The sequence below is a fragment of the Microcaecilia unicolor genome, chromosome 8 (genome assembly GCF_901765095.1).
Source record: "Microcaecilia unicolor chromosome 8, aMicUni1.1, whole genome shotgun sequence".
Taxonomy (NCBI): Eukaryota; Metazoa; Chordata; class Amphibia; order Gymnophiona; family Siphonopidae; genus Microcaecilia; species Microcaecilia unicolor.
The window spans coordinates 48,936,741-48,949,165 of record NC_044038.1 but is presented as its reverse complement, the minus strand read 5'-3'; the positions used below and the strand labels follow the sequence as shown (position 1 = coordinate 48,949,165).

At 45.0% G+C, this 12,425-nt stretch overlaps 1 protein-coding gene across 2 annotated transcripts in view; it reads left to right on the top strand.

Annotated features, from left to right (window-relative positions):
• Window positions 1-12,425, top strand: part of SEC14L5 (SEC14 like lipid binding 5) — an 82,924-nt gene that overhangs the window by 45,471 nt on the left and 25,028 nt on the right. For both annotated transcript variants that reach the window (XM_030212653.1, XM_030212652.1), the window contains 2 exons: window positions 5,046-5,235; window positions 6,307-6,395. In XM_030212653.1, the coding sequence (XP_030068513.1) occupies window positions 5,046-5,235; window positions 6,307-6,395 (279 nt within the window). The remainder of the gene's footprint in view (window positions 1-5,045; window positions 5,236-6,306; window positions 6,396-12,425) is intronic.

Sequence of the window (12,425 nt, the reverse complement as noted above, 5' to 3'; positions counted from 1 at the left end):
CTCTTTTTTTCCCTCTGAGTGTCTTTTCAGCGCATCATACAACCTTGTAAATGTAATTGAATCAATGTGATCTCTAACAACTATTAAATGTAAGCCACATTGAACCGAAACTCGTTTTTGGACAATTGTGGGATACAAGTATGACTAAATAAATAAAATAAAAATAAACTCTGTAAGGGTTCTACTCAGTGCATTCAGTGCTTACCACCTCCGTGTAAGAGGTAAACCCATCTCTGTACAGCCTCTAGTTGTTCAATTCATGCAAGGTTTGCTTTTGACAAAGTCCCCCCATCAGACCTCCTACTGTGTCATGGGATCTCAACGTCATCTTCCTTTACTTGATTCCTTTCATCTGACCTGGAAAGTTGTGTTTTTGGTCAGCCCACAGAGTCAGCGAGCTTCAGGCCCTAATGGCTAATCTGCCATATATGAAGTTTCTTCACAACAGAGTAGTTCTTCGCACTCATACTAAGTTCCTTCCTAAGGGGGTTTCAGATTTCCATCTTAACCAGTAAACTGTCCTGCTGACATTTTTACCAAGGCCTCGGTGCCCATCCTGGTGAAAGTGAATTGCATACCTTAGACTGCAGGAGGGCCATGGCCTTCTATCTGGAGCAGACTAAGACTGCCCAGCCTTTTGTCTCTTTTGATCCGAATAGGATGGGGGTAGCCATTGGGAAATGCACAATATCCAGTTGGCTAGAAAGTTGCGTCTCCTTCACTTATGCTCAGGCTGGTCTGACTCTTTGGGGTCATGTCATGGCTCATAATATCAGAACCTTGGCTACGTCGGTAGCCCACTTGAGATCAACCTCCATCGAGATTTGCAAAGCTGCAACGCAATCTTCAGTCCACAGATTCACATCTCACTACTGACATGACAGCCAGTTCAGTCTGACAGTTCTACAGAATTTGTCTAAAATCCTGCTCCACCTTCCTAGGCCCAATTTTTGTCTGTCCCAGGCTATACCTTCACTACCAATTTGCATATAGTTCAGGTTAATTGACTTCCAGGTCTCTGTGTTTTGAGTCCCTATTGTCCTGGCCTTGTTATTTTCTGTGAGCCTGGTAGCTAGGAATCCCATAAGTGAAAATATATTATATGCTTGTCCTTGGAGGAAGTGAAATTACTTACCTGTAGCAGGTATTCTCCGAGGACAGCAGGTCAAGTATTCTCAAACACCCTTCCACCTCCCCAAGGAGTTGTATTCCTTCAGTTATGTCATTTTCTGAGGTCGGGTGGGAAGGCACCCATGGATGAGCAGTGGGGTGCTGCCAGAACTTTCCTAAACTATATGTGCTAGGCAACATCCGCACCAAACTCCATTGTATGATGTCACCCACATGTGAGAATACTTGGCCTGCTATCCTCAGAGAACACCTGCTATAGGTAAGTAACTTCACTTTTTATGCACTAGCAAACTTGTGCCCAAGTCTTCACTTTTGACATCAGTGCACAGCTTATATAACTCCCAGGATAACAAAGGTAATAGCATTAAACCCAGATGCAAAGAAGTGTGCAAGGTTTTCTAATGCCAGGGCTTTAACTTATTCTTCTATGACTGGCATTAAAGGGTGTTTCGTATCCGTTTCTTCTTCTGTCTGCAAGCAAGAAATAGCCCATAATATACATTTTTTTTGGGGGGGGGGGGAATTGTTATAGTACATGGATGAGAAAAAAAAAAACTATTTTAGGGGATTAAGAGCTGACGGGGAGGTACTGCAGCTATGAATGTTAAAGCCCGGGACTGCACGTATATGCAAAGTATAGCATTCCAGCACATTTGCATACAAGTCAACTGCTGATGCAGTGTTTTCAAATACATTAATATTTCGATAATATTTACACACAATCAAAAATGACCCCAAACTTAGGATAAAGTCCAGTGATAACCAAAGAAAAAATTCTGAAATCACTGTAGCCAACAAACAGATGTACAAATATGTAACAATATATAGTGAATAGAGGAACCCTCATACAACATTTGAACCATCAATGCAACTTCACACTACATTTTGATAAGCTTCTGCTTACACCTCTTTCTTTCTCATTTCAGTCAGTCCCTCAGAGCCCAACTCACCAAGTTTTGTGTGATACTACATCAGGGGTTGGAGAGAATCTAAATTATATTTCTCAGAGACAAGTTATGTGGAAAGGGAATATGACTTGATATGCTGCCTTTCTGTGTTGTTTTTGCAACTACATTCAAAGTGGTTTGCATAGTATATACAGGCACTTATTTATACCTGGTGCACTGGAGGGTTAAGTGACTTACCCAGAGTCCCAAGGGAGGTGCAGTAGAACCCAGTTCCCCAGGATTAATGTGTACTGCACTAACCACTAGGCTACTCCTAGAGATGGGTACATTTATATACTTACCTATAGCAGGTGTTCTCTGAGGACAGCAGGCCAAGTATTCTCACATTTGTATACAGTATTTGTTTGTTGACTATAGCAAGCTCAAGATTTTTTCTTTGGTTATCATTAGAATAATATTCCAGCACACGTGCATATGCCGATAGCTTTTGTGTGTGTGTGTGTTCGTGTGTGCATGTGCAAAAAATATAGCTCCTACTAGCGCAGACCCATATGCACCTGTTTTCAGCATGCTTTCCCACGTTTGCACGCATTTTTCATATACAGCTTATTTACATACTATTTGGTTACTGCATTCCATGCAAAGCAGTTTCTTTATGCAAGCTCCTAGCTCTACTGTAAGGTTTACTGCATTAACCCCCAAGTGTGAAGCAGAGGATCATGGTGGGTGGCTTACTAAAATAAGCTCTAAATCATATCTTGTTGATATTATGCTTTATGCTTTGGTTTTATTGGGGCAATTTTCAAAAACTGTGCAGGTAGGTGCAAAGTCCATGGGAGCTTTGCATTAGATCTCAAATTGAAAGGGCATGTGTACTTTCACTGTCGATAACAGCATAGTGAAAAAGTAAGCAGAGAGGGGAACCTGCCTTTTATTGCTGATGCATGTCATTATGAAAATGCAAAACACAAGTCCCCCCCCCCCCCCCTCAATGTTCAGCGTTGTTTAACCAGGCAGGAACGACTCCTGGCCAGTTAAATAGCTTTAAGCCGGCTAAGCGCTAATATTCAGTATGAGATAGCTGACTACCTCGGCTGAATATTAGCGCTTAGTGGCTAGCCTGGTCGCCAGCTATATCGCACGACAAAGCCAGTTGGTGCCAATATTCATCAGCTGACCAGGTAGGTTTAGCAGCCAGATAAACCCACATAAATAGCAGTTCTATCTTTGGCTGCTATAACTTAGCTGGTGAGCTGATAAATTTCGGCTTAACCGGCTGTGATCATAGCGACCAAAAACACCCCAGAAATTTAATGCCAGTCACCAGATAAGGACGTCAGAAACAGAAGGAAGCCTTGAGCGGGAAGAACAGGACCTCGGCTGGTGGGGGTTGGGGTCCCCGCCAGCAAAGGTAGGCGACAGCAGGAGGGGGGGGGTCGAGAGGGTTGTCGGCGGGGGGGGGGGGGCAAAGTTGGTGGTGGCGGCGGGGTTGGCAATGGCGGGGGGGGGGGGCTAAAATGTGCCCCCTCACCTCTGGCTCTGGACCCCCCTCCCGCCGAAGTCTGGCTACGCCCCTGTTGTGGAATACACCCAATCTGCGCCTAAGTTATGTTCAGGTATTTAGGCCTGGTTTTAGGTGGCCTAAACAGGTGTGCCTACATTTTAGATGCAAGAATTGCGTGTGTGCTTAACTTTAGGCGTAGTTTATAGAATCACGCTAAGCACATGGTTTTTCTTGGAATTTACCCGATAGGGTGTACTGTGATATTCACACACATACAGTTTTATAAATGTCTACTTCTGCAGCTAGAACACTGTTTTAGCCTCATGAGTGGCTTATAATCTTAACCCCAGTGTGGGCAATAAATCCTCCAGAGTCCTGCTTCTGTGTGAGCTCGTAGGATTGGAGAAATATTTTATTGTCACTTCGGTTCCATCTCAGAACTCACCAGAAAAACACTCTCTTTTGTTCTGTAGTCAGAAAGCGGTGAATGGAAAGCAGAAAAGGTAACTTCAGTTCATGCTGGTGTGAAGTTTGTGAATGAATTATTGTGCAGTGTCTCTCAAAGCTCTTCTTTTAAAATCTGGTGATTCTCTCTAAGTTGAATTTAATTTGCTTTAAAAGTACTGTAATACCAAAGCCATTAGCCAGACTTTCTCGTATGTAACTCCTTCATTGGAAATGTGTGTACTTGGTACCGAATGAACCAGGGTTGTTCTGAAGGCTGTGTGAGAGGTGTGGCTGCACAGGGCACAAAGGAGGTGACACAAAAATTGCTCCCTGTCTATTGTCTCCCCTGTGATGTTCATGACCCAGTGAGTGGGGCAGGGGTACTTTTTTTTTTTTTTTTTGGGGGGGGGGGGGGGCAGTGTCTCAAAGGCATGATTCTGGCTTGGTAAGCTCCTGGAATGAACCAAAGGTTTGAGCCAGTCTGTGTTGGAGAAAACCCCTTAGTACATTTAGTCCCGGGTGTTTCCCGTGGCTCTTCTCATCTGATTTGAACTGCAGTGTTATGACGGGCAATGTTCTGCTATCCCTAGGACAAGTTGCTATCTCCAGGGGTGGAATACCAGTTGTCTGTGGAGCAGCTGTCATTACCAGATGAGACTAGTTAATTATGGGATAGCTGCCATTCTCAGTGTGTACACATAATGATGAGGCTTGTGTTGATGGTCAATGAGTCGCTTTCTTCTAAGAGGAGTTTCACTGACCGTGGGCACAGCTGCTCTTCCTAGAATAGAAGCCAGCTCTGTGGGTGATTGAGGACCCTCAATATTGAGCAAATTCCTTGACTGTGACCAGGAAGGGGTAATTTCCATTGGGTTTAGCACCTCAAATCATTTTGGAAAGTTGGCTCCTATGTTTCCTAGTACATCTTGACTGAAGGGTTGGGGGCAGGGGGAAGGGAACCTACTTTGGCTAGAAAGATGCTGGTGCACTATATTTATCTTTTAAATGAATACTTTTCCTGCAGAATGTCTGTGAGTGTGTTTTCTCTTCAATAGATCCCCAAGGATGAGCATATTCTCCGGTTTCTGAGAGCTCGGGACTTCAATATTGAGAGGGCACGGGAGATGCTCTGCCAATCATTGAGCTGGCGTAAGCAGTACCAAGTGGACTATATCTTAGAGACCTGGCGAGCCCCATCCCTCCTGGAGGAATACTATGCAGGGGGCTGGCACTACCATGACAAAGGTTAGCCATTGTCCCCATTTATGTAATTGATTTTTTCAGCTAGTAAAGAACTGGTCTGAATTGTTCTTTGGGACTGTAGAAATTTCCCACCTAGTTGAGAAATACATCTTTAAAAAAACCTTCCAACACGTCCCCTAATTCTATAAAATTGTGACTTCATTCCCTCCCCTCCCCCATTACATTGTTACCATTGCTGGTAGGGATGCCCAATCCCTGCAATCCAAATACCGTAGATCCACAGCCCAAACCTCCCCTGATGTCAGGAAATCGGCAGCATGCTTTCTAACCACCAATGCTGACACTCCTCAAACATACTCAGTTCATGCTCGTAAACTGAGCATGCACAGAGTGCTAGCGTCGGCTGCTAGAAAACATGTTACTGACTTTCTCACACCGGGGGAGGTTCAGGCTTCAGAACTATTTGGCTGGTGGGGCTTGGGTAACCTCACCAGCCATTCAAGGTACTGAAATTTGGCAGGCCTGAGCCTGAAGTGGAGGGGCCCAGGCCCCCATGCCACTGGGTCAGCCTTGCTTCCTTTTGAGGCCTGGCCTGGAGAATGTTGCCCCCCCCCCCCCTCACTTGGTGGGCCTGGCCCAGGCTCAAAAGAGAAGTTGGCTGACAGAGCTGTGTGAGTCAAAGCAGATATAAATCTCCTTGGGAAAATGCTCCTGGATAAATGTTTGTTGTCTTTCTAAAATACAAAATACATGTATACTTTCAAGGAGTGCCCTGAACAAGGCTCCTTAAAATCTCAGCATCTCACTATTTTTGCATTTAAGTAGCACTTCTTGTACTGCAAAACCCTGAGCAGTAATGCTCTTTAATTGAATGTTTTCTTTAATAAAATGGCATAATCAAATACATATACTTCCTTGGTGAGGCTATATGTATTTTAGAAAAGGTTGAGTGTTCACCTAGTCTTTTCTAAAATGGGGGGGGGGGGGGGGGGGGTAGATGTCCCATACAATACTATCCTCTCTATGTCTGAAGTCATGTTACGCAGTGACCCATTTCTGCAGCTATCTGGACATTTTCTCCTCTGACTTCTCCTTGCTTTTCATTGCTTTAAGATGGCCGCCCATTATACATCCTTCGTCTGGGCCAGATGGACACCAAAGGTTTAGTGAAGGCTCTGGGAGAAGAAGCTCTGCTGCGTCATGTGAGTACCATGATCTGAAGGTTCCCTTTCTACTAATATCCTGTTCTTATATCTAGGAGAGAGAAAGTCCTATTTTACATAAAAGGTGGAGGCTAAAACTGAGATGTCTTGGTTGGGTTGTTTTCAGCTCTTAGAAAAGGATCTGCCAACATAGAACTTTTTCTAAAATACACACAAGTGTGCACATGTATTTGCTGACATGTGAAGTGGGAGCAGCCATTTTACAAATATACACATTGAATAAATGAATTCCACAGACCCAGCAGTTTCCATATGGAGGTGTCAACACTTAAATGTAGAAGTGGCAATTTTGCAGCTTCCATGTGTAGTTGGTCATAACCTGTTTAGCCACTCATCATAAGGGAGGCATTCCATCCCCTTTATCATTTATGTCACCCTACTCAGAACCTTTCCTAGTTGCACTTTAGATGGTTTGGCCAGAGTTCCACAGACCTAAACAATGATTTCTCAGATTTGCTCTTCATCCCTTTTCAGGTAATTCCTTTCAGGGATGGACTGGCCATATGGGCAATCGAACAGTGCCTTTGGGCACAGAGGCTCTAGGGGGGGCCCAGTGCCTCTCTTCCCCCCTCCCCCTGCACACTACAGCCTCTTAAGCCTCAGTGAGCCCTCCCCTGGACTACTTTGAAGGGCCCTGGTGGTCTAATGGCCTCTTCGGGGGCAGGAAAGAACCCCACTCTTTCCTGCATGCTGCTCTGTCTGGCACCATCGTTTCTTCAAAATGGCTGCCGAGACTTACTGTGGCAGGCTCGTGAGACTGCCAAGAACCGTGAGACTGCCGCAGGAAGTCTCAGCAGCCATTAAGAAGAAGCAGCAGCAGCTCTGAGTAGAGCATCAGCGGTGGGCAGGAAAGAGTGGGGTTCTTTCCTGCCCCCAAAGAGGCCAGTAGACCGCCAGGGCTCTTCAAGGTAGGCCCAGGTGACTGTAGTATGTGTGAGGGGGGGCCAATGACCCTTTCTGCCCAGGGGCCAAGATCACTGTCAGTCTGCTCCTGCTAACTTTGGTTTTGTTTTGTTTTATGGGTTTTTTTTTTTTTTTTTAGCAGCCACAACACACTGGGCTGAAAATTTCAACATCTTGTCCACAGTGACTTAAGGATCTTTTTCTTGGGTGGTGACTGCTAACTTAGAGTCCTGCATTTTGTATCTGTGGTTGGGATTATTTTTCCCTAGGTGATTCAATTTGTCCATATTAAATGTTTCTCATTTAGATACTCAGACAGTCTTACAAGATCCTTCTGCAAATTTGGGTGACCCTGAGAGAAGAACGCCCATCTCCCGATTTGTGTCGAAAGATGGGTGCCCTTCTCTTTCGAAAATTCCCCTGATAGGCACCTAACTGACAATGAATAGAATTGCACCCTTACTCCCTAATTCTATAAAAATTGCCAAAAATTGCACACGCAATTAATAAAGGACTAATTAACACCAATAATTGGTTTTTTAACAAGCAATTATTGGCACTAATTTGATTTAATTGGAGTTTGCGTGCATAAATTTTAGGTGCAAGTAATAAAAGGGGGCGCAGAAATGGGAGGGTCTTGAGCAGAACAGGGGCATTCCTAGCATTTATGTGCTTTGTTGTACAATGGGGGGTGGGGCGGGAGTACGCGCCTAATATAGGTACATACATTGGCACCATATTTCAGTTGGTTCAAATGGCCGTGCCTAAAGTTAGGCGCAATTCTATTAACCGCGCCTAACTTTAAACATGGCTTATAGAATAGCGTTTTTTTGGCATCATTTTTTTCAGCACCATATATAGAAATCACCTTAGTGGGTAATTTTATATAGATTTGTGTCTTTGTAAAATAGACTCAAAATAGCCTCCTACTTGCTTTCCTAATCTAGGAGACCTTGTGGAGAATCATCTTATATCAAGGTGCCTACTAAAAGCACTATTTTAGAGAGCTGCACGAGAACGAGGTTTGTGGGAGCCCTGCTGCTACCACGGGAATCCCATAAGGATCTCACAGGGATAGACACAGGTCCTTCGGGGTTCCCGCAGTAGTGTACCGTCACGCCAGCCTTGGTGCTGCTTCAAACTCCTCCTCTTCCCATACATGGCAATTGGGCTCTGCCGCTCTGCAGAGACTTAAGCCATGCAGTGCAAGAAGTTGCTAAAGTCTCATGGGACATCAAACCGCAAAACTACTCCAACTTCATGCCATGCTCGGCTCAGATCTCTGCAGAGCCTTATCGCGTGCTGGGGAAGAGGAGGTGTTTGAACGGAAGCAGTGCTGTGAGTAATGGCTGGAGGGGGGCCATGAGAGATTGCGGGAAGGATGGAGGGGGGCCATAGAGAGACTGGGGGAAGGCTGGGGAGGGGCATGAGAGAAACTGGGTAAAAGCTGGCAAGGACAGTATGAAAAAAATGGGTGAAAGCTGGGGAGGGGGCATGAAAGAAACTGAGTGAAAGCTGGGAAGGGGGCATGAGAGAGGCTTGATGAAAGCTGAAGGGGGGGCATGAGAGAGGCTGGGGAGGGGACATGAGAGAGACTGGGTGAAAGCTGAGGAGGGGGGCATGAGGGGCTGGAGGGAGATGGCCTGGACCCAGGAGAGGGGAAAGAGGGCTGGACCCTGGGGATTAGGCATCAGAGAGGCTGGGTGAAAGCTGAGGAAGGGGGCTAGAGGGAGATGGGCTGGACCCTAGGGAGTAGACAACAGGGACACGGAAAAGAAGTGCTGGACAGGACAGATAGGGACACAGAGAAGACAGATAACAGACATGGAGAAAGAAGAAATGCAAAGACCTTGGAAAGGCAGGGAAAAAACTGAGAAAATCAGAAGACACAGACAAAATCGAATGGAAAAATAAAATGCTCAAACTACAAAGGTATAAAAAATATTTTATTCTATTTATCGACTGGACCATGTCAGGTATGGGAAATGTGCATCTCTGATATCTTTCATTTTTAGAACGATGGCATAGGTTGGGTTATTTTAGTTCAGGGGACAGGTTAGATTACTTGTGGGGATGGCTGAGATTTCTATTCCCATGCAACTCTTTACACTGTTTAAGGTGCCTATTTTTATAATGAAAAGCAGACGCTTACTTTTCTTTATAAAATTCTAGCATAAGTGGCAGACGCCCATCATCAAAATACACACCATGCAAACAGCATGTGTACTTTTACACTGGGCGGCCATTTACATAGGCTAGTGCATAGGCGCCCCGTATAAGAGGCTTGGGGAGGCTAAGCCTCCCCAGCCCAACTGTGACCTACTTTGCCTGCTGCCCCCACCCCGCGACGAGCTGCAGGCTTCCCCGCTCCCCAGGTCGTCCTTCCCTCGCATGGCTCCACCGCGCAAACAGGAAATACGTCAGAAGAGGGCGGAGCCATGTGAGGGAAGGCTGGAGCCGAGCCTGCTTCTGCTTTTAATAATGGTGCCGCGACTGGAAGAAAAATGCAATATTTAAAGGTAGGGCAGCGGCAGGAAGCAAACGAGGGCTAGGGGGGAGCTGAGGGCATACGGGATGGACGAGCGGGGGATCGGGAATTGGGGGGGGCTGGAAGTTAACATTGCTGGATGGAGGGAAGGGCAGGGGGAGAGGAGGGTTGCTGGACATGGGAGGATGGAGGGGAGGGCAGGGGAGAGAAGAGTTATTGGCTCGACATGGGTGGATGGAGGGAAGGGCAGGGGAGAGGAGAGTTGCTGGCTGGACAAGGATGGATGGAGGGGAGGGGAGAGGAGGGTTGCTGGACATGGGTGGATGGAGGGGAAGGGAGAGGAAGGTTGCTGGACATAGGTGGATGGAGGGGAGGGCAGGGGGGAGAGGAGGGTTGCTGGACACGGGTGGATGGAGGGGAGGGCAGTGTTTGGAATATGTCCACTTTGAGAATTAGGTGCTCAACATTAAAAGTTTAAATTTATTTACTTATTTATGGCATTTTATCCCACATTAAACATGAATTAGGGTGTTTTGTGGCTCTTCATGAGAATTGTGATGATATGATCCCTTGTTTCATATTGTTGACGGTCTGCATTTTCCGTATGGGTGGTATATTGGTGTATTCGGTTCTGCCCAGTGTAATATTTATGGTACAGTAAGGTTCTGAGTGTGTTTTTGCACAAAGTTGTGCATAGTGTTTTGCAGTTGAGCGATTGTGGTTAGTATATGCTTTGAGCAACCACTTTATTCTTTGACATATGATACATATCTAATATCTAAATTTAATAAAAGGTATTGTGACTTTTATTTTTTTTTTCTGTGTTATCAGACAATTATGGATTTAAGCCCCACCCCTAACCCCGCCCCCTTTAGCCTCCCCAAACAGTTGGGCCACCGACCGCCTATGGGCTACTGGGTACTTTCACAAATAAATAACTAAACTACTCACATGTTCACACATTGTTAGCACCTAAAACTAGTCGCTACCTTATACAGTAACCCCCCCCCCCCAAAAAAAAAGAAAAAAAGCATGCACACAATCAAAATGACGTAAATAGGGAAAATGAATCCAAACTGAGGGCAACTTTCAAAAGCCATTTTTCTAGGAAAATGGCTGTTTACCCACATAAATTGACTCTCCGAAAACTGCCCATCCGTTTCCTGGGGTAAGTATACATGCAGGGATCAACAGCACATGCATAGTGCCTCTGGAAAAAGTTGGTATGCTCAGTGCAATAAGATGCATTTTGTAGAAAAGAAGTAATCTCCAAAAAAGCATGTGCAAATCTCAGTGGGTACTTTATCCCAGCGTAATATTCAAAAGGGAGTATTCTTGTATCTTTCCTTTGATAACTGGTGCAAAATCCATGAGCAATAGAACCTGCACACTTTACAACTACTCACATGGGGTGGTCAGTTGTGAGTGAGAACTTTTAATGGTTTGTGGGATTTTTTGAGCCAACTGCTTTGTACTTCCTGCTTGATTAGACCTAGGGCTGGGATGGATTTTATATCCCTCAGGGCTAGGTTTACCAAAGTGCTCTAACATAGTAACATAGTCAGTGATGTCAGAAAAAAGACCTGTACGGTCCATCCAGTCTGCCCAACAAGATAAACTCATATGTGCTGATGCATTTCAACAAATATTATATGCAGTGGAACTTCGTTTCTAATAATGTGCATTAATCACTTCAGTTACTCTTGCTCATAGTCAAACCATTGCAGTGATGGTACTGGCTGGCATAATCTGAATCTGACCACTAGATGTCACCCTTAAGCAAAGATTCTACCTACCTTCCCTCCTCTCAAGGGCTGTGACATTATTTCTGCTACATCCCAGAACTGGGTGCTCTGCTGAAAATTCTTGCACTGTACCTGGCAGGTGGTAGAAGTTATTTGCTTTATGTATGACTGGTAGCGCTATAGAAATGATTTGTAGTAGTAATGCCTGATTCCCCTCCTTTTTCCTCTTGAGTTGGCTTTCAGTAATACTCATGAAATTATCTGTAATAGGGAAAGAGAATGGGATCTGATATATACTGCCTTTCTGTGGTTACAATCAAGGGGTTTACAGATTTATATACAGATATTTATTTTGTATCTGGGGCAATGGAGGGTTAAGTGACTTGCCCAGAGTCGCAAGGAACTGCAGTGGGAATTGAACCCTATACCCTTGGTTCGCTGGCTACTCCTCCATCATTAACTTTCTGAACACACTACTGAAAGCCTTATTCACCCTCTAATCACCTCCCACTTAGATTATTATAACTTACACCTCACAAATCTCCCACTAAACCAACTCTCTCTCCTTTAATCTGTTCAAAATTCTGCTGTGCATCTTATCTTCTGCCACATTGTCCTCTTATAACCCCTCTTCTCTAGTCACTTCAATGGCTCTCTATCCATTTCTTCATACAGTTCAAATTTCTGTTAGTGACATACAAAATGCATTCAATATACAGCTCCTCAACAGCTCTCTACTATTATCTCTCCCTACACCCCTCCCCAGGAATTCCATTCATGGGGTAAGTCTCTCTTATCTGTACCCTTCTCCTCCATCGCCAATTCCAGACTCTGTTCCTTCCATCTTGCTGAACTGTACACTTGGTGCGACAT